Source organism: Eriocheir sinensis, chromosome 4, assembly GCF_024679095.1.
Source record: "Eriocheir sinensis breed Jianghai 21 chromosome 4, ASM2467909v1, whole genome shotgun sequence".
Lineage (NCBI taxonomy): Eukaryota > Metazoa > Arthropoda > Malacostraca > Decapoda > Varunidae > Eriocheir > Eriocheir sinensis.
This window is the reverse complement of record NC_066512.1, coordinates 13280731-13300535: the sequence shown is the minus strand read 5'-3', so window position 1 is coordinate 13300535 and position 19805 is coordinate 13280731. Positions and strand designations below refer to the sequence as shown.

At 41.5% G+C, this 19805-nt stretch overlaps 1 protein-coding gene across 1 annotated transcript in view; it reads left to right on the top strand.

Moving 5' to 3' along the window:
* Positions 1 to 1178: 1178 nt before the first annotated feature.
* LOC127008559 (vacuolar-sorting protein SNF8-like) overlaps positions 1179 to 19805 on the top strand; it is a 58705-nt gene continuing 40078 nt past the window's right edge. The window contains exons 1-3 of the mRNA XM_050880749.1: positions 1179 to 1279; positions 17085 to 17193; positions 18457 to 18604. Coding sequence (XP_050736706.1) covers positions 17092 to 17193; positions 18457 to 18604 — 250 coding nt within the window. The 5' untranslated portion in view covers positions 1179 to 1279; positions 17085 to 17091. The remainder of the gene's footprint in view (positions 1280 to 17084; positions 17194 to 18456; positions 18605 to 19805) is intronic.

Below are 19805 nucleotides of genomic sequence, written 5' to 3'. Positions count from 1 at the left end.
TATACATAGGGTCAAAATCGCCTCCGATCATAAGCCGAGCCGTGACAGTGCACATGTTCTTTCGCCTCAGCATTTGTTTACTCAAGTCGGACTCGCCGCTCACGCACAGACCCAAGGCCAAGGCGTGAAGTGAGCGGCGAGTCTGACTTGAGTAAACAAATGCCGAGGAAGAACAGCAAGATGAAATGATCAAACTCGAGGAAAGGGCGGAGCTTATCGAGACGCCAGCCAATCATCGTCCAGGATGAGATGCCGTGAACATTTTTATTTATATTTTTTATTCACCGACAATTGCTTCACGGGGTATATAACAAAAAATGCACATCTTTTTTTTATTTTATTGTAGTAGTTCATAACATTAAAAAAAACATCCGAGAGGTCCTAATAAAAAAGCTCATTTCAAAATTTGGTTCTTCACGTTCTATGAGTGACGATATCTCTCTATACTTGCCTTGGGTGCATGCTACATGTTGAACTGGTGGAAACGCACGTAGCATATGCCACATATGTTGCCAAAATGTTGCCTCGGTGGAATCGCGCCTTTAGACGCTCTACATATATGGCTGTACATCCTTCTAAATTAAATGTAAGGCCATGATCAATATATAATGAATATTATACCGAGGAAGTGGGAGGGATCAAGGCGGGTGTGGAACATTTCTTCTCAGCTTCTACAGAATAAATTTAAGACAAGGAAATGCTGGTGTTTTTTTCTATGAAAACCTGTGCATACATCCTTAGTGCATATACTGCAGCAGTTGAATAACTAAAAAAAACATATATATGGAAGAAATAAGGCAGACAAGCTCATTTACTCCGACGATCTGGAAGCGAGTAATGCCCACCCCTACCCCCCCATGCTTCACCTCAGTGAAGAGTGGCCCGCTGAGGGCCACTCCATGTATTATTCCTCCAAGCACTGCACACAGCCACGGCAATGTTGCCAAGGCCGCTGTTTTCCGCCGCTATAATTCACTTTGATTTCTGATGAAGGTTCTGTGTGAAGTATGAGGCATGCGAGATCTAGATTTTTTTATGGTACAATTTTCCTTATTTATGTAGACTATATACCATAAAGTATTCAAATTCAACGTTTGTTTCATGTTAAACTCTTTTTTCGAGCCCCTTTCGGCCTGCCAAGGCTGGCTGGTATCACTGCCGCCAGTAAACACTGGGCGCCAGCAGCTGAGCAGTGAATAGCCGCTGGAGTGGACGGGGTTTGAGGTGTCAGTTCCGGCCACCCATGCACTGAGGCACCGCAGGGGCTGTGTAGGAAGAGGTAAGGGAAGAGAGAGGTGGTGCGTGTGTACTATGGCACCAGAGCTGTGGTGTGCTGGGCCTGTGGTGTAATGTGGACTAATGGAGAAAAGATTGGTGCAGAGAAAAAGAGGCACAGAAAAAAAGCGACATTCTTCATGGTGAGAATAAATGCAGTTACCTAAATGGCACATTTTGGGAATTTATTAGTAAAGTAAACAAGCTTCAGATATCCAGGGAAGGTTGTAGCCAGCTATTGTAAAAACTCCTTGTGTGACATATGAACAACCTGCTGGTATAGGCAGAGGATCATCATTCTTGTCTGCAGATTTTTGTAAACCCGTTTTTTGGCTTTTCCTGGGATGATCGTCTAAGGTTTGAAGGATCTGAGTGATTAGGACAGCATGATCAGCCTGGAACTATTTTCTGGTACACCATCTAGTTACCGGTAGGTAAATATTTATAACAACACCCAACTGAGAATGGCAGGCGAAATGGTATTAGTCCAATCTTTTACCAATTTCACTCTGGTGGTTGACACTATTGGTAAAGATTCGTTTTAGTACTGTACCAGTATCTCATTATCTACTTTATGAAACATCACTATCTCTTCATATATCTTTTCGGTAAAGATTCGTTTTAGCTCCGTGCCAGTATCTCATAATCTACTTTATGAAACATCACTATCTCTTTATATATCTTTTCTACAAACCTTCATCAGTCATGGAAATGCTTTGAAAATCCAATTCAAGGACTTTTTTTTACTCTTGAAAATAGAGGATAATGTTTATGAAAGCGTGTCGCCTTCTCTGGTGGCGGCCGCGGTGACGCTGCAGCCGCCGCAGCCGTAAAATAGCTCGCAGAGGGTTTAGGGTCGGGGAGCATATTTAAACTACTCCAACCGAACTTTACTACCTACTAATGGGGGGGGCTGCGCCCCCCTCGACCTCCCTTTCTAACCAGGGGGCTACGCCCCCCCCCTGGACCCACTACATGTATATGTGACTTATTTCAGCGAGGAGGTATTTCTTGCAACACCGGCTGCAGCGTCGCCGCGGCCGTCGTGAGGAGGCGACACGCTTTCATAAACATTATCCCCTATTTTCAAGAGTAAAAAAAAAGTCCTTGAATTGGATTTTCAAAGCATTTCCATGACTGTTGAAGGTTTGTAGAAAAGACATATGAAGAGATACTGATGCTTCATAAGGTAGGTAATGAGATACTGGCACGGATCTAAAACGAATCTTAACCATCTTTTCTACAAACCTTCAGCAGTCATGGAAACGCTTTCAAAATTAAATTCAAGGACTTTTTTTCACTCTTGAAAATAGGGGATAATGTTTATGAAAGCGCGTCGCTCCTCTGGTGCTGGCCGCAGCGACGGTGCCGCCGCCGTCGCTGTCGTCGCAAAATAGCTCGCAGAGGGTTTTGTTAGGTCAGCTAAGGTTAGGTTAGGTTATATTCATGCTCCATGATAAAATTCGCGGTATTTGCATAAAAATAAGTTTTGCTCTGGTGACGGCCACGGCGACGGTGCAGCCGGTGTTGCGAGAAATACCTCCTCGCAGAAATAAGTCGCATATACAAGTGGAGGGGGGGTCGAGGGGGGCGCAGCCCGCCCCCCCCGTTAGCAGGTTGTAAAGTTCGGTTGGAGTAGTTTAAATATGCTCCCCCACTCTAAACCCTCTGCGAGCTATTTTGCGGCTGCAGCGGCGGCACCCACGTCGCCGCAGCTAGCACCAGAGGAGGCAACACGCTTTCGTAAACATTATCTCCTATTTTCAACAGTAAAAAGAAAGTCTTTTAATTGGATTTTGAAAGCATTTCCATGACTGTTGAAGGTTTGTAGAAAAAATATATGAAGAGATAGTGATGTTTCATAAAGTAGATAATGAGATACTGGCACAGTACTTAAATGAATCTTAACTGACACTATTTTATGTGATGTGCTCTTCAACATTTCTTTGTACCATTTTTTGCAAATTACTCGTTCCTGTGATATTTTTTTCTTTATTCTCAAAAATGTTAGGGAGGTAAATTGGGGAAAGCCCCCCTGTAGTAGGGGGGGGGGTGAAGTGGGTGAAGCCCCCTATATTGGGGTTTAATTTTAATTTCACTTGTTATATTTAATTGATTTTGATACATAACCCGTAAAGCATCAGAGATGTAAGAGATACGTCAGCCGCTCTCAGGCATTCAAGCATCGGAGACGTATGAGATACGTCGCCCTCCTCCCATCCTTTTCCTGATAAATTACGTCCTCAAAACGTCTCCATATAGTACTGCTCTCATACATTACACGCACCGTTTATGCTGCCTCCTTGTCCCTGCTAACATGAATATTATCTTTTTTCCTTTTATTAGTTTTCAATTTTGTAGCAGTTTCTGCTCCATTATTTTTGTGGTAGCTGCCTTATGGTGCTTTGACCCTGCTAATAGGAACACATTCTAATTTCCATTACTTACTCTCCCCATTTCTAGTGTTTTTTGGTGCGATATGAATTATGATATGCCTTTCGTTTTGTTGGATGGAAAACAAATACATTTTATTCGAAAAATATTTGCACTCTGAAAGGCAACACACGTGGGGTATCTGGTGGTTGCCATCAATTTGATTTTTAGACACAAACTCTCTCTCTCTCTCTCTCTCTCTCTCTCTCTCTCTCACACACACACATGGAGGGAGAGATTTTTAAAATTGACGATGGAAAATTTGATGATGCAATCACATAGTGAGTGCAGGAACGATAGCTTGTTTTAAAAGTTGACTGGATAGCTAAATGGACAAGGATGACGGGTGGTAGTGGGGGAAATCTGGAGCTGCCCTGTGTAGGCCATTAGGCCTCTTGCAGTCTCCCTATGTCCTTATATTCTTATGTTAAGGAAATGTTCTTATGTTCTTATGTTAAGGAAAATACGAGATACAGAAGTGAAGACGAACCGGCGAGACTGGACCTGGTGTTAACAAAGGGAATGCACTTGTTGAATGAATTAAGGTATGGGTGCCCCCTGGGAAAGAGTGATCACATGATAGCTAATAGAGATGGAAACAGAGGAGGAAGGAAATGAAGGAGACAAATCATATAAAAGAAACAGGTTAAACTATAGGAAGGCAGACATGGAAAATCTCAGGAAATACTATGGAGAGCCAGACTGGGAAAAGTTAAAGAGAACAAGAGAGGTGCAAGAAAAGTATGATATTTTTATGGAGGTGTATGAACAAGGAGTTATGAAATATGTACCAGAATATAAACCCAAAGAAAAAGGAAAAAAGGATTGGTTTAATGCAAGATGTGCATAGGGAAGGGAAAAAGGAGACAAAGCGGGGAAGAGATTGAAAAGAAATCAGAATCAAAAGAATAAAGAAGATTTTATGATAGCAAGAAATGAATACGTGAAAATAAGGAGAGAAGAGAAAGGATATGAAAAGGATATTGTCGAAAAGTGCAAGGAAGAACCTAAACTGTTTTATAGATTCATAAATGGAAAAATCAAACCAAGGGAAACAATAGAAAGATTGAATGATGGAAATAAGATAATCAAAGATCCTAAAGACATGACTGAGCTGCTAAATAAAAGGTTCCAGCAAGTTTTTACAAAAGAATCACAATTCAATGAACCAAAAGATAACAAGATAAATGTTCATATGGATGAAGTAATAGTAACTGAAGAGGAGATATATAAAATAATGGAGGAGCTAGATGAGAGGAAAGCAGTAGGACCGGATGGAGTCTCAGGTTATATATTGAAAGAATGCAGAAACCAGCTGGTTGGGCCGATATAGGATATCATAAAATGCTCAATAACAACTGGTAAAATACCAAAGGAATGGCGGAGGGCTGAGGTGGTCCCTATATACAAAAGTAGAAAAAAGGAAGAACCCCTGAACTACAGACCAGTATCATTGACTAGTGTAATATGTAAGATATGCGAAAAAGTGATAAAGAAACAATGGACGAAATTTCTAGAACATAATATAATCACAAAAAAACAGTATGGCTTTAGAAAAGGGCGCTCACGTGTAACAAACTTGGTGAGCTTTTACTCGAGTGACAGACATAATACAGGAGAGGGATGGATGGGTTGATTGCATGTACTTGGACCTGAAGAAGGCTTTTGACAAAGTTCCACATACAAGACTACTATGGAAGCTGGAGAATAAAGGAGGACTGAAAGGGAAAATGAAGAGCTGGATGGAAAGTTACTTCAGGGGAAGAGAGATGAGAACAATGATAAAGGACATAAAATTGGAATGGAGAATTGTAGATAGTTGAGCGCCTCAAGGATCGGTATTGGCAGACGATGGAAACTGCTGAGACACATAAGCAGTAAAGGCTGTGAAATTCTGCAAGGTGACCGGCATAAGATTTGGAATGGAGTATGAAATGGGAGATGGAATTCAATGTGAAGAAATGTCATGTAATGGAAATGGGAAAGAGTGAAGGGAGACCAAAATGGACATATAGAATGGGAGATGGAGAAATATTAAAGAAAGTTCAAGAAGAGAGAGAGCTGGGAGTGACAATACAGGATAATCAACAGCCTGAAAGACATGTTAATAGGATATTCGGTGATACATACAAAATGGTAAGAAATATAGGATTAGTATTCCATTACATGGATAAGGATATGATGAAAAAGTTAATAACCACTATGATTAGATCAAAATTGGAATATGCGGAGGCAGTGTGGTCTCCCCATAAGAAGAAACACATAAAAAAAACTAGAAAGAATGCAAAGGATGGCAACAAAAATGGTTCCAGCACTGGAGGGATTGACATATGAAGAAAGGTTAAAGGAAATGGACCTACCAACACTGAAGCAAAGAAGAGACCTAATACAAATTTATAAATTATTGATTAAAATGGAAGAAGTAGATACAGGTAACTCTCGATTTATGCGAGTATTGTGTCCTTGAAGAGGTCGCATAAATCAAAAACAATGTAAATCAAACAAGAGGTAGGTTTCTATCGAAAAATAAATATTCACTTCATTCAGTGGAGAGAGAGAGAGAGAGAATATCCATATCACCGAGATATCCACTCAGGCACTCAGCCTCAGCCTCACTCGTGTGAGGAAGAAATGAGGGACACCATGAGCGACTGGCTAGTATTGGTACCGGTACCGAGCAGTCTGGTACTGGTATCGAGCCGTCTGGTACCGGTACCGTACCATATAGCTGGTACTGTTAGTACCAGTACTGGTACCGGTACCTGCCCACCCCTATTGTTGAGTAGCGTGGCAGCGTGGGTACTGTATTGTTGTTCAAGTAGCGCACGGGAAGAACTGAGCTCAGCTGTGTGGCCGCGGCGCCGTGTAACTCCAGTTGCGTGAGACATCTGGTGGCTACTCCATAAAATATCGCGTATAAGTGAAAAAACGTGTAAATCAAACATTTATTTGGATTTTGGACCCCGCGTTATTTAAAACACGTGTAAACTAAACTTGCGTAAATCGAGAGTTACCTGTAATGAAGAGTTACTGCTAAGAGAAGGAATAAACACCAGGAACACAAGAGGACTAAAAAATTGAGGAAGGGAAAATGCTTGAGAGACATAAAGAAATAAAGCTTCCCGCAAAGAAATATAGAGGTTTGGAACAGACTAAGTGAGGATGTAGTATCGGCGAAAAGTGTGCATAACTTTAAGGAAAAGTTGGACAAATACAGATATGGAGACGGGACCACACGATCGTAAGCCCGGGCCCTGTAAAACTACAACTAGGTAAATACACACACACACACACACACACACAAGAGTACAGAATTGCAAATAAAATGGTCCCAGAACTCTCGAATATGACGTGTGAAACTGTGAAGACAGATTGAAGGAGATGGACTTGATGACACTGGAACAAAGAAGGGAGAGAGGAGATCTGATCACACTGTATGTATAAGTTGGCAAATAAGTTTGATGAGGTGGATAGAGATGATCTCTCTACTGTGAGAACTTAGGGGCTGAGAGGACATGGAAAGAAACTAAATAAAGGAACCTGTTTGAGTGACTTGAAGAAGTATAGTTTTCCACATAGAAATGTTAACACATGGAACAGCTTGCGGGAAGAGGTGGTGGAGGCGAGCAGTGTCCATCAAATGAAGGAAAGGCTGGATGAATGTAGATATGGAGACGGGACTATTAGAGCTTAGCTCGGGCCCTGTAGACTACATATAGGTAAATACACACACACACACACATTCTCCACCCAGACAGCTGCAGAAAAGGAAAAAAACAATTACGCAAAACCAATCATATGGGAAAGGGCTTTTTTCGTGACTGTATAATTTCTTGAAGCTAAAATATGACATGTTGTTTTTCTCTCAACACAGTAACGATGCTATGCATGTTCCCAACTCATTGTTCGAAGTGTGAGAAAAAGAGGAAGTGAAAAAACTATATTCATAAGGTATCGCTAAGCCACTAACTTTAGTGCGGAATATCTTGTGCATGTAATACCACTTCAGTCAGTTCTGGGTGCAATGACTGTCATTTCCATTCCTTTCGCATCATTTAAGACTGGTTTTGCTAAGAAAAAGAGTCCAAGATGTGGCCGGCTCTGGCGAAATCACAAGGTGTCTTTTTTTTTTTTTTTTTTTTTTTTTTTTTTTACATTGGTAGACTTTTTTTTTTTAATTTTAACTTTTTACTTTTTACTCTTTTATTCTTCAATTATATTTTTTTAAAGAAACTTATTTCTTTTCTTCTTAACTGTATCAACAAAATCTGAGTATGCAAATGGTAACTCTAAAATTGATTCACTGTATGCCAAGATCTTATCAGAAACATGAAATCTTTCACGATCCTTTGTATTTTGCTTCTTGGTGAATAAACCTATTATTATTTGCCGACGCTTTATGGGTTAATTTAACCTGTTTCGTCATGCGTATTGGCAGTGGGCTATGATAGTGACTGGTGAGACCTGGGAACTTCGAATGAAGTTGGGTGAAAACTGGAGTTTTACTGATGAAACTTCCTTCCGGATAAGTTTTCATGTTTTTATTTACTCAGGTAACTTTTCCTATTGTAAATCGTTTTTCTGAATACCTCGCTACCTATAACTAGGAATTAATGTAAAAAAGGAAGGCAAATCAATGAGAAACACTTCATTAGAAATTTACTAGAAATGAAAGTTTCATCATAATCTGCAGTACAAGGAAAAAGAGGTAATTGTGTAAAATCACTGCACGCCCCTTAAAGACTTTTCACCTTTGTTTTCAAGTACTGGGCTGATCCATAATATGAAGGTGCAATATTCACCTCAGGTTTTGCTGATTTTCCTTATTTTGTGTTGATTATTTTCAACTTTTGTTTCTTCTCCTCGTTAACTTTTCGTGTGTTGTCAAGCAAACAGCCACCATTACCATTTGTGGAGGCAGTGGCTGAGTGGTTAGCCTGTGGGCGCTTCGTTCAGAAGGGCACAGATTTGTGTCCTGCCTGCCACCGCAAGCTGGGATTTTTCAGTCATGGCCGAGTGGCCTAAGACTACCCACATGCTGTCCTGAAGACCACTTATCAACTTGGACTCTAGATTCTTTCTCTAAAGAGAGGATCAAAGTTGAGCTCTGGGGGGCAGCATGAGCCAAGAAAGATGGCACCACTTTAAACACTTGCCTGTGCCATGACAGGCTGGGGCCAACTATCAGCCTCCACCAAGAAAGCCTACTGGCGCCATAGGCAGAAACAAGAAAACAACAACAAAAAGAATTTATTTACTAAATTTGAATGTCCCTGAAAATACAGAATTGCTTCAGTTCAGCTAGACATCATCAGTGCAATGTCTGCTATTGCCCCCACAATTTCCTTGGTCTTTATAGCTGTTCCCACAACCATGTGTTTTATATACGGTAGGTTTTGTACTGTTAAATCTTGTTAGCATTTGATCATTGCACCATTCAAGAATTGTCTAACTTGTCTAAACTTTACTTATCTCAGTAGCCTATATAATTTCTAAGGTATGTAGGGATTATAGAGTGATATGAAATAAGCTTATACTCTGTGCTATATGTATGTATAATCTGAAAGAAAATTAAGTAAAACATTAATGTTTGATATTTCCGGAGTTGTTGATTTTTTTATTGAAAAAAAAAAGATTTTTTTTTAATTTAAATCAGATTTTTTTATTTAAATCAGTTTTTTTTTTTTTTTTTTTATCAATGAATATAATTAAATTAATATAAACCTCTATAGTATTCTCTACATTAGTTTAAAACACATGTTGGAGTATTCTCGCATCATAACTAAAGGCGTTTTCAGTAGTGTCATCACCGTCAAATCAAACGATCGCATACAATACAGCATTTTACTGAACACGAATTACAGCCCCGCTGCCAGACGATAGGCGCCACTGCCCGGGAATAACTCGTGTATATGTACATCGCTCTTCAGACCCAAGTACTCAAGAGTGCACAGTGTCGGAAGTAGGAAGATGGAGGAATTCAACGATTTGTTCCTAGAGGATGACTACAGATCACCTGTGCTTAATCCTTTGTATATGCCCCCCATCCAGCGGCAGATGATTTCTCCGTGGCAAGAGTTATGTTTATAGTTTGCAAGTTTGAGCTCTGAGCCAACTCTAATTTTCTCCTTGTTTTAGCTTGATGTCAACTTTAATATTCCAAAAATATATATTTCCTCGCCCACACATGATGATTATGTTAACAGATGATGCAAGAAATACACCAACATACGAAAAAACAGCTCTGCTCTGGGATTAAAGTCATAGCAATGAAATAGAGTCGGACAACGCCGCTTAGGGGTCAAAAAGGTGCAAAATGTCATCAGAAAACGCACCATCTTCCCTTCTTTCCCTTGCCTTATATAATTTTCAGGTTCTTTTTAACCCCTTCACCACGGCCGGGCCTAAACAGTGCTCCGCGCCGTATCCGAGATCGCCGCACGCGCCGAACTTCTAATGTCGCTATTGAATATAACAAGTTTTCAGTCATAAACTCAACATAATCATCATGTATTATATATGAAAACATGCAGAATTAAATGGTGCACATAAAGAAACTCACTACGGCCGGGCCAAAACAGTGCTCTGCGCTGTATCCGAGATCGCTGTACGCGCCGAATTTCAAATGTCGCTATTGAATATAACAAATTTTCAGCCATAAACTCAACATAATCATCATGTATATTATATATATCATATTATATATGAAAACATGCAGAATTAAGTGGTGCACATAAAGAAACTCACTACGGCCGGGCCAAAACAACACCCCGCGCCGTATCTGGGATTGCTGCGCGCGCCGAATTTCAAATGTCACTATTGAATATAACAAGTTTTCAGCCATAAACTCAACATAATCATTATGTATTATATATGAAAACATGCAGAATTAAATGGTGCACATAAAGAAACTCACTATGGCCGGGCCAAAACAGCGCCCCGCGCCGTATCCGGGATCGCCGTGCGCGCCAAAATGTTTCCCTAGGTTTCCCTAGGTACCCATTTATCGACCAGGGCCCGGATTCATCAATCTTACCAGCCACACCTCCTGTATCTCTCACATTTACCGGAGCGCTACCAGAGCTGCAGCATCTTTGAAACACGGGATTCATCAACGGTATGGTAACGCTCTGGTAACTCGCACCGTTGCAACGATTGGTTGGGCTGGATAGCCCTTTGATGCTGTATTTCAGCTTTCACATGTCGTTTGTTTACTAGTACACAGACTTCAAAATCAAGACATGTGTATTGTACGGGCATAAATACTGCCTTAAAACAAATAGCTTTGTAATCCCTCATTTAGATGCGTTTTTTACGAATGAATGTACGTTATTTGTATATTTATCCTTGAAATAAAAATATACTCGTTGTGTAGCCTATATTCTGAACATTTGTGTATGTTACTTCATAGTTTTCCGTCGCTAACGCCAACAGCGTGCCTCGCTATCACAAGATTGGGTATTATTCTAATGTTTGCCCATACTCGCCCCTCGCAACCAAAATTGGCTAGGGGGCCATTGTCATCATGCCTCACTGGTGCAGCCAAGCAATGGGTGTGGGCGTGGGAAGCTGTGGCTGCTGAGGTGAATGGCGTGAGTGGCTTCGTGAGTAGTGTGGAGGAGGTCAGAGCAAAATTCTACGATGTTAAACTCCACAGCAAGAATATTGGAGATTTGAGACGGGAGGTGACTGTCACAGATGAGAACATTATTCCCTCTGAAGTGTTTTAACAAGCAGGGAAAAGTCATGTGGGTGGACGGTTCCACAGACCTACATACTATAGACTGCAGCCTGCAAGTGAAGCCGCCTGAGGCCGTGCACGGGTGTGTCCAGTTCATCCCAAACCGACGACTTCACACACCTCACTCCCACCCCATTTCCTGACATTCATTTTTGAGAAAAATGGAGACCACCATCATCTTCCTGAGAAAATTCTGCATCACACAAGCATAAGATTGTAATAATAATGTGTAAATACACATACGAAAATCAGAGTTAAATGAATAGGGAGTACACATTTTCTTGCATTTATTTCTCTTCAACTCCATACTCAGCTGGTTTTTGTCACATCGCTTTTATAAACCCAGATCCTAAATCTGCATGCTTTTCTGCTTCTGATGGTGTAGGGCACGTCACGAAGTAAAAATATACATAGGCTCAAAATCGCCTCCGAACATGAGCCATGGCAGTGTTTACCCACTTACCACGCCTGCAGTAACTCACTCACAGGTGCTCGTTGCCGCGGTAACTTTTGGCCTTACCAAGGGTCCAGTAAGTGGTTGATGACTGCAGATTTACCGGGTGGGCGGAGATACCGCGAAACTTACCAGACAGAGGTCTGGTAAATGGTATGAAGAATCCAGCCCCAGCCTGGATAGGAAAAAAAAAAAAAAAAACATGGAAAAAAAAAACATGGAAACGCAGGCAACAGAAAGCCTTTAATCTGCTCGACAGCCTGGGGCCTGGGAGCAGATAATATTCAGTTTACTCCCCACGCAGCGAAAGTACGGTCGATTCTATTTTGAGAGTTGATATAGTATTCGCATACTACTTTCTGAAAGGAAGATTTGTCAGTGACATATCTCCTCGTAGGCGTTTTTTCTCTAATGTAAAAGAGTTTGAGTCGCTGAGTCGTTCATCTGGTTGTGAGCCCTAAGGTTAATCAATGTCCTTTCTGTAATTAGAGACCAGAACTGTGTACTGCATACGAGTGATCGGAAGGCTGTCCGTTTGAGTGTACCTTTTTTTTTTCTGTCGGAGCCACAAATATCCACCACGCGTGGAGATTGCTCCAATGCCCGGTCAGTGCCAAGTCTCTCGGAGTCTCGTGCGGTACGACTCGAAGGCTTTCTGAGATATAGGTATACTGGGGATGTGTGGGGATGGCATCTCTTATCTATATTGGAAAAAGAAGATAAATAAATTCGTTAGGGGCAGGCTTTGTTTCTGAAGCCATGCTGGGTGTCGGAGATTACATTATGTCTTCTAGAAACTAACTAGTTTGTAGTGAGTGGCTGAAGTTTTGTGTTTTAGCTCTTTTAATAAACCGGCGGGGACAAACCGTCAGGGTCGTTGACTTGTTCGTGTGTCGATATTATCAAATTTCTTCTTCTTTTCGTCTATTGAGTCAATTTCAATTTTCGGGGCCCCTCGGCGGTCAGGGGGTCAGGCGTCTGTCAGGGGACCAATATTGGATTTTACTTTCATTTGTTTTCGTAGTTGCGTTTACTACTCCGAATAGGGTGATCTACGGCACCATTACTCGCCTGGGTTTCGTCGGCACTGTAGTTTTTTCTACTCCCAAAGCTCACGGGCTAGGTTGAATTGCTTTTTGTTTTTCACCAACTTCACAGTCGCGAATGGTCAGGGTCGCTTACTAATACCAGATCCAGCAGATTGTTTTCTCTTGTTGGTTGAGTTACAACTTGTGAGGAACGAATCCTCCACCATTTCTATGCCTGTTACCCAGTCAATGTTAGGGCAATTAAAGTCCCCATTATTATTGCTTTTTTTTTTTGTGTTAGAGTGAAGCTCTTCGTAGGGCAGTGTCATGTTAGTTTCTTATTTTTCGCAGTTATTTCACACATGACGGAGTGTTAATTCTGCGTCCTGTTTGGTTTATTTTTATGGCAGGGAGCGTACTTTTTACGTCAAGCTTCCTCCTCTCCTCTTTTCTTGTGCATTTTTTTTTTTTGTTCGAAATGACAGTTCAGATACTAGATGTGCAGAGTTGCCAAAGTCTCTGTGATGGCTACCACATCTCTGGTTTCAGTTATGCAATATACTGATTTTTCGTTTTTTTGGGTAATAGACTGCATTTGTTTTCAAAATGGAAATGTGACTACTGGTTTGGCCGCGTCGTGTTGAATGAGTTCGCTTGTCGGAGGCGCCCGTTGGTACACAGTTTCTGCAAGCCGCATCGACGCTTACGTTTCGTTTCAAGGTTGCAGGGTTGCCTGCCCTCGCCTCCAGTTTTTGAATAGCCATCGTTCAGGAGCCTTCCTAGCGCGCCGAACCAACCTCGTTCAAGTAAACAAATCTGGGCGCTGGCGCCTTCATCGTTACATAACTGCTTTAGACTAGTGTTGACGCCGTACGCTTTACTGTTGTTGTATCCGGCGAACGTATTGACTCTCGGTAGAATTCAGACGATGATGAGAGGGGACTTGTCTTTTATTTCCGAATGACGTCCTGAATTTGAGTTGACTGAAGGTCGTTGGTTTGTCGTCCTTCGCATTTACTGAAACTGCATCGACAGCTGATTCAATATCGTCCAGTTTGGCTCCGGGATACAGAACGCTGCCGTCGTCACCGTATTCCGACCACAAAACCTGCCTCGTTGGCCACTCACTCCAACTAAATTGACTCTAGTAGTTAGTTTGCCCATACCAGGAAACAGCGTCTGGTTCGTACAAGTGACAGCTGGTAGAATGGTCTTGTGATTTCTTCTGGAAGGGCGCGGGTACAGAGGAGGCGAGCGGGCTAAGGTGGGTTTGGAAGTGGTGGTGGTGATAGTAGTGGGTGATTGGGGAAGGGTGGAGGGTGAGGTGTGGGTGGAGGAGATGTGGTATCAGAAGTGGAGGAGGAGGCGGAGGTTGAGTTCGTGTTGGAGATGGAAGTGGAGGATGGAGTGGTGATGAGGATAGGGAGGAGTCAAGGGTGTTGAGGGGAGAGGGAGAGGAGAGAGGGGGGGGGTGGTACTGTGGATGGGGGTGGAAGGGAGGTGGATGGAGTAGAATGAATGGTAAGGGTGGCAGAGGAGATCGTGTTGAAGGTGGAAGGGAAGATGGAGTGGTGATGAGGATAGGGAGGAGTCAAGGGTGTTGGAGGAAGAGAGAGGGGGAGTTGATGAGGTAGCAAGGGAGGTGGATGGGATAGAAGGAATGGTAGGGGTGGCGGCGGTTCCAGCGTTGCAGAGGAGTGGGGTGGTTGAGGCGAGGCAGAGGAGATCGGAAGATGGAGTGGTGATGAGATGAGGTAGCAAGGGAGGTGGATGGGGCGGAAGGAATAGTAAGGATGGAGGCGGGTTCAGGCAGAACGTCAGAATATGAGTTTGAGGTGGAGGAAGCTGGAATATCAGAACGTTTGAGCGTTTCAACTCATCGTTAATCGAGCTTTACATTTAGACTCGCTGAGTTGAAAGTGGATCTTCTGCGAACAATTACCGCAAGTGAAATATTTGGGCATGATTAAACTTTAGTTATGATATATTTAGTGGCTTGCTGAATACCAGGAAGGAGCTCAACTGAACACCTGGAAGGAGTTAGGAGGAGGAGGAGAGGAGGAGTAGGGAAGGTGATTAAAATAGAATTAGAAATACCTGTGTTGATTAGGGTGGCTGTGGGATATGGGCGTGTGAACAGTGTGAACACCTGACTGTCTTGGTGAGGAGTGCCGGTGAAAAGATTAGCCGACCTCACTAATCCCGGAAAATTTCAGACTTAACGGGCGGTACCGGAGTACCCTGGAAATAAATAGGGCGGGGTTCAGGAACGATTGGTAATGAACAAGAAAATACAGTGAGTTGTGATCTGACCGTTTACTATAGTAATAAAATAAATAAAATACTCGCTATAATAAGTGTGTAAATGTATCACTCGGGTTTATGTTTAAACAATGTGCTGTTGTTGAAATACTTTACTTTGTTACCCTGTGACAGGTACGGGAAGCAGTAGAATTATGACACTTAGCGTTCCACAGCGGCGGTGATGTCTGCTTAGGCAGTGAAGCGACGATGAAGTTACCGATGAGCGATGTCCAACCTCTTCAAGTAATATCAACTACAGTTAAAGTCCTCGATGGCGTATAAAGATTGACACTTGGTGAACACTAATTCACGGAATCGCGGTTAACAGTAAATTGAGGAATCACGATGAGCACTGAATTACGGAATCACGGTTAACACTGAATCACGGTATCGCGGTTAACACCGAATCACAGAGTCGCGATTAACACTGACTCACGGAATAGCGGTTAACACTAAATCAAGGGATCACGGTCAGCACTAAATCACTGAATCACGGTTAACACTGAAACACGGAATAGCGGTCAACACTGAATCACTGTATCACGGTTAACACTGAAACACGGAATAGCGGTTAACACTGAATCACTGTATCACGGTTAACACTGAAACACGGAATAGCGGTTAACACTGAATCACGGTTAACACTGAAACACGGAACAGCGGTTAACACTGAATCACTGAATCACGGTTAACACTGAAACACGGAATAGCGGTTAACACTGAATCACTGTATCACGGTTAACACTGAAACACGGAATAGCGGTTAACACTGAATCACTGAATCACGGTTAACACTGAAACACGGAATAGCGGTTAACACTGTATCACGGTTAACACTAAATCAAGGGATCACGGTTAACACTGAATCACTGTATCACGGTTAACACTCTAGCCGGAGCGAGCGGGGGTCGTGACCTTAGCCTAGGAGGGTCAGGAAACGATTAACAGTTGGATGAGCTGCACGCAGACTGCCCAGGCTGAAATTTGAATCTGAGCCCACGGATTCATAGCTAGGCACACCAACCACTAGACCATAGAGGCATAAAAAAAAAATTAAATGGGTGAGAAACTTGCTATATGAGGTCAGACTTAGTTGCGCCGGTAGGCTTCTTCCCGGTGGATCCTGACGGTCGGTCCAAGGCTTCTTCCCGGTGGGTCCTGATGGTCGGCCCAGCCCGTTCTGGCGCAGGCGAGTGTTTATAGTGGTGCCATCTTGCATGAACTGAAGTTGCTAATCCATGGTTGCACTGCACACATTCTAAATGTTTTGGCTCATGAAATTGGTAACATGGAAATTGGTAACACAAAAGAACATCTTCCTCTTCCTCAGCAAGATGTCATCAGAAAGGCAGTCAATGTCTTGTTCTGCTCCAGGCCACTAGACAGACCATATATAGCTGATTGAAGATAGGTAGGCTATATATAATGAACTGACCAGCTCAGGAAAATTTGTGAAGTTGGTGATCAGGAAATCATTGATATCAAAGTTAAGAGTGTTTTCTTTGTTTATCTTTCTTTTCTGTGTTGTTGCCCTGCAATCAGATCAAGATTTAAACAATGACCTTAAAAAAAAATATATATATATATAGATATATATATATATATATATATATATATATATATATATATATATATATATATATAATTTAAATAGATTTAAATAAATAATTAAAAAAAAAAAAATCTTGATTCAAATCAGTGATTTAAATCAACTAAATTTAAATCAAACAACCCTGAACAGTTCTATTGGTAAAAACAAAATGGCTGTTAGTGAAATGCATTTTATAGTAGACCAGTTACTATTGTTATACCTACTCCATGTGTTATATTTAAAATCTTTAAATTTCAGGTCAACAATGCGGCGTCGGGCAGGTGTTGGAGCCATCCAGCGGCAGAAGATACAGCAGGACAAGTTCAAGGAAAAGGGAAGTGAGCTGCAGGAGAACCAGCTGGAACAGGTACAGAGGAAGCAGAGTATTATGGTGCACAATTTACCCCGTATTTTGAAGACACACAGAGAGTAGATTCAAACTGACGACCTTCATCTTAGTGTGGCCATGAGTCAAGGATCTGAGTCACACTGACTTATCTTTTGGAGGCTGTTCCTCTTTGTGTTACATATATATTACCTTCCCTCCACCTCACCACACTTTTTTCTTTATCATGGTTTCTTGAGCTTTCCAGATATTGATCAAATTGCTTGATAATACAGTAAAACCCCGATTATCCGAAAAACCGGATTATCCGAAATTGATCTGGATAATGCAATTAAAATTTTTTTTTCTATACTAAAACGTTATAAAACATCAAAAATAAATAAAAGTAACTACGTACATATGTACTATATTAACACATTTAAAATTGATAAGAACAGTTAAAATGAATATGCTTTCTAATACGTATTGCCGAAATAGCTTGTAACGAATAGATCAATGTATTAGACAAAAAACATTAAACAAACTCTCAACAACACCACGTCCGCACCTTCGCCCCAGCAAGGACGTAGGTGCTGACGAACAAACTACTGCGACTACTCTCACACCGTACTCTCAAGACAACGACACAAACACGACTCCCCTCTCCACTCCATGCCACATTCCCCTTCCAACATACGAGTTGCGCGATAATATGAGTCATCATACTGTGTCTCCACCTGCACGATGCATCAAGGTCACACTTGCAAGCTTGCACAACCATTCACAATCGCACTCTGCAACATTCACAATTCAGATCTGCAACGCTCACAAGTATCAACGTACACTGGTCCAGACAAGGAGACACACTGACAAACATACAATAAAACATTTACATCACATGTTTTAAGCGTACTACTTTGTTTAGCGTAGCGTGTGTTTGTTTGGTTTCATTGTTTACATCATCAGTCGGCGGCAGTCGCGTCACACACTTCACACTGGGCAGTCGCATCGCGTTCTACCTGTGCTTCGACCTCACTTCTTTCTACATCACCATGCCGAAAGAAACCGGGAAAAGGAAGAAAGTCGTCCTTACCATACAGCAGAACACAATGCCGACGATCAAACTGGCGGCGATCAAAATGGCGGCCATAAATCCGGATTATCCGAAAAATCGGCTTATCCGAAAGAGGCTTCCCCCCTTCCATTTCGGATAATCGGGGTTTTACTGTATGTGGTAAACTAAGAGAATAATCTTGTTTCCTATTATTTAAAATTTTACATTCGCAACCATTTTCTCTGTTTCAGATGACACTTCAGATGGAAAAGTTTCGTGAACACTTGGAAAATTTTGCTGCAAAACATAAAAATGAAATAAAGAAAAATCCTCAGTTCAGGAAGCAGTTTCAGGAGATGTGTGCCTCCATAGGGGTGGACCCACTGGCCTCTGGCAAGGGTGAGTACAGGCATTAGATTTTGCTATCTGGAGGGAGGAAGGAAGGTTAAGCAGGCATGTTTTCTAAAAAATGAGATTGCATGAACAGGTGACTGACTGTTCTTCAGCCATTATGTGCCACCAATTCTTAAAATATATACTACATCTACCTTATCTGAGAATTTGCCCCTTTAGAGGAATTTTCCTCAAGGGATCCCTGTTTGTTAGTTAGTTGGGGTGGCCATGGCAGGAGAGTCTCCCTCTTTGTATATTTAATTACATGCTAACTCTTTCCAGAACTTATCTACTCCATTGATTCATTCCCTCAATCTTGTTCTCATACATTTTTTTAATAAAATCTTCATCATTCATTCTCATCACATTTCCAACCATTTCAGAGTACAATAATAGCTAGGTTTATGAGTGCCTTACTTTACGATTGTTTTTATTTATTAGCAAAAAAAAATCACTAAAAATGTCTTGTTTTATGAGCGGCATTCTTAGTGCATGAGTATCCTGTTTGTACAAGTTGAAGATGCGAGCGTGGGTTCCCTTTGTTTGCCACAAGATGAAAGCGCTCAGAGTGGAAAACTATGGGAATGAGGTCTCAGTCTGTGTTGTACACTCACAAAGGTAGCACCCACCCGCACATTTCTGCTAACGTTTGTGCTGTAGTGTGTGATCTTTGTGTTTTCATCACTACAGTGTGTGTTCATTTGGTTTGCGAGCACAACTCTGTTACGAATTAAGCTCGTAAACTGAGGTATGACTGCACCATGCTTCACCCATTCTACCACTCCACCACTTACTCCCCTTGCTGTTACATTCATACCTAAACTTTCATACACATTGTCATTACTTTCTCCTTCCCATCTTAGCACACCGCATGTTCCTTTTATATGGCTCATTTTCAATGCATATATCAGTGATTGCTGTTATGCATTTCAGTATTTATTTTTCCAAATTCAGTATAAATGTACAAAACAAAATTCCTTGTGTCCATAGTACTGTGAATTGATGTTTTGAGTTTTAACTATTTGTCACCATTGCCATTAATCTCATATTCATGTGCTGTTTACCTTTTTAATTAGTTTGCTAATTCTTGAAATTTAATATTTTGTTTGCAAACAGAAGATCATTTGATGTTGCCTGTGCCAGACTATGAATCAAACCTGGCTCTAAAACTTGATCATTAATAAAATTTGGTTATTTGCTTAGATGT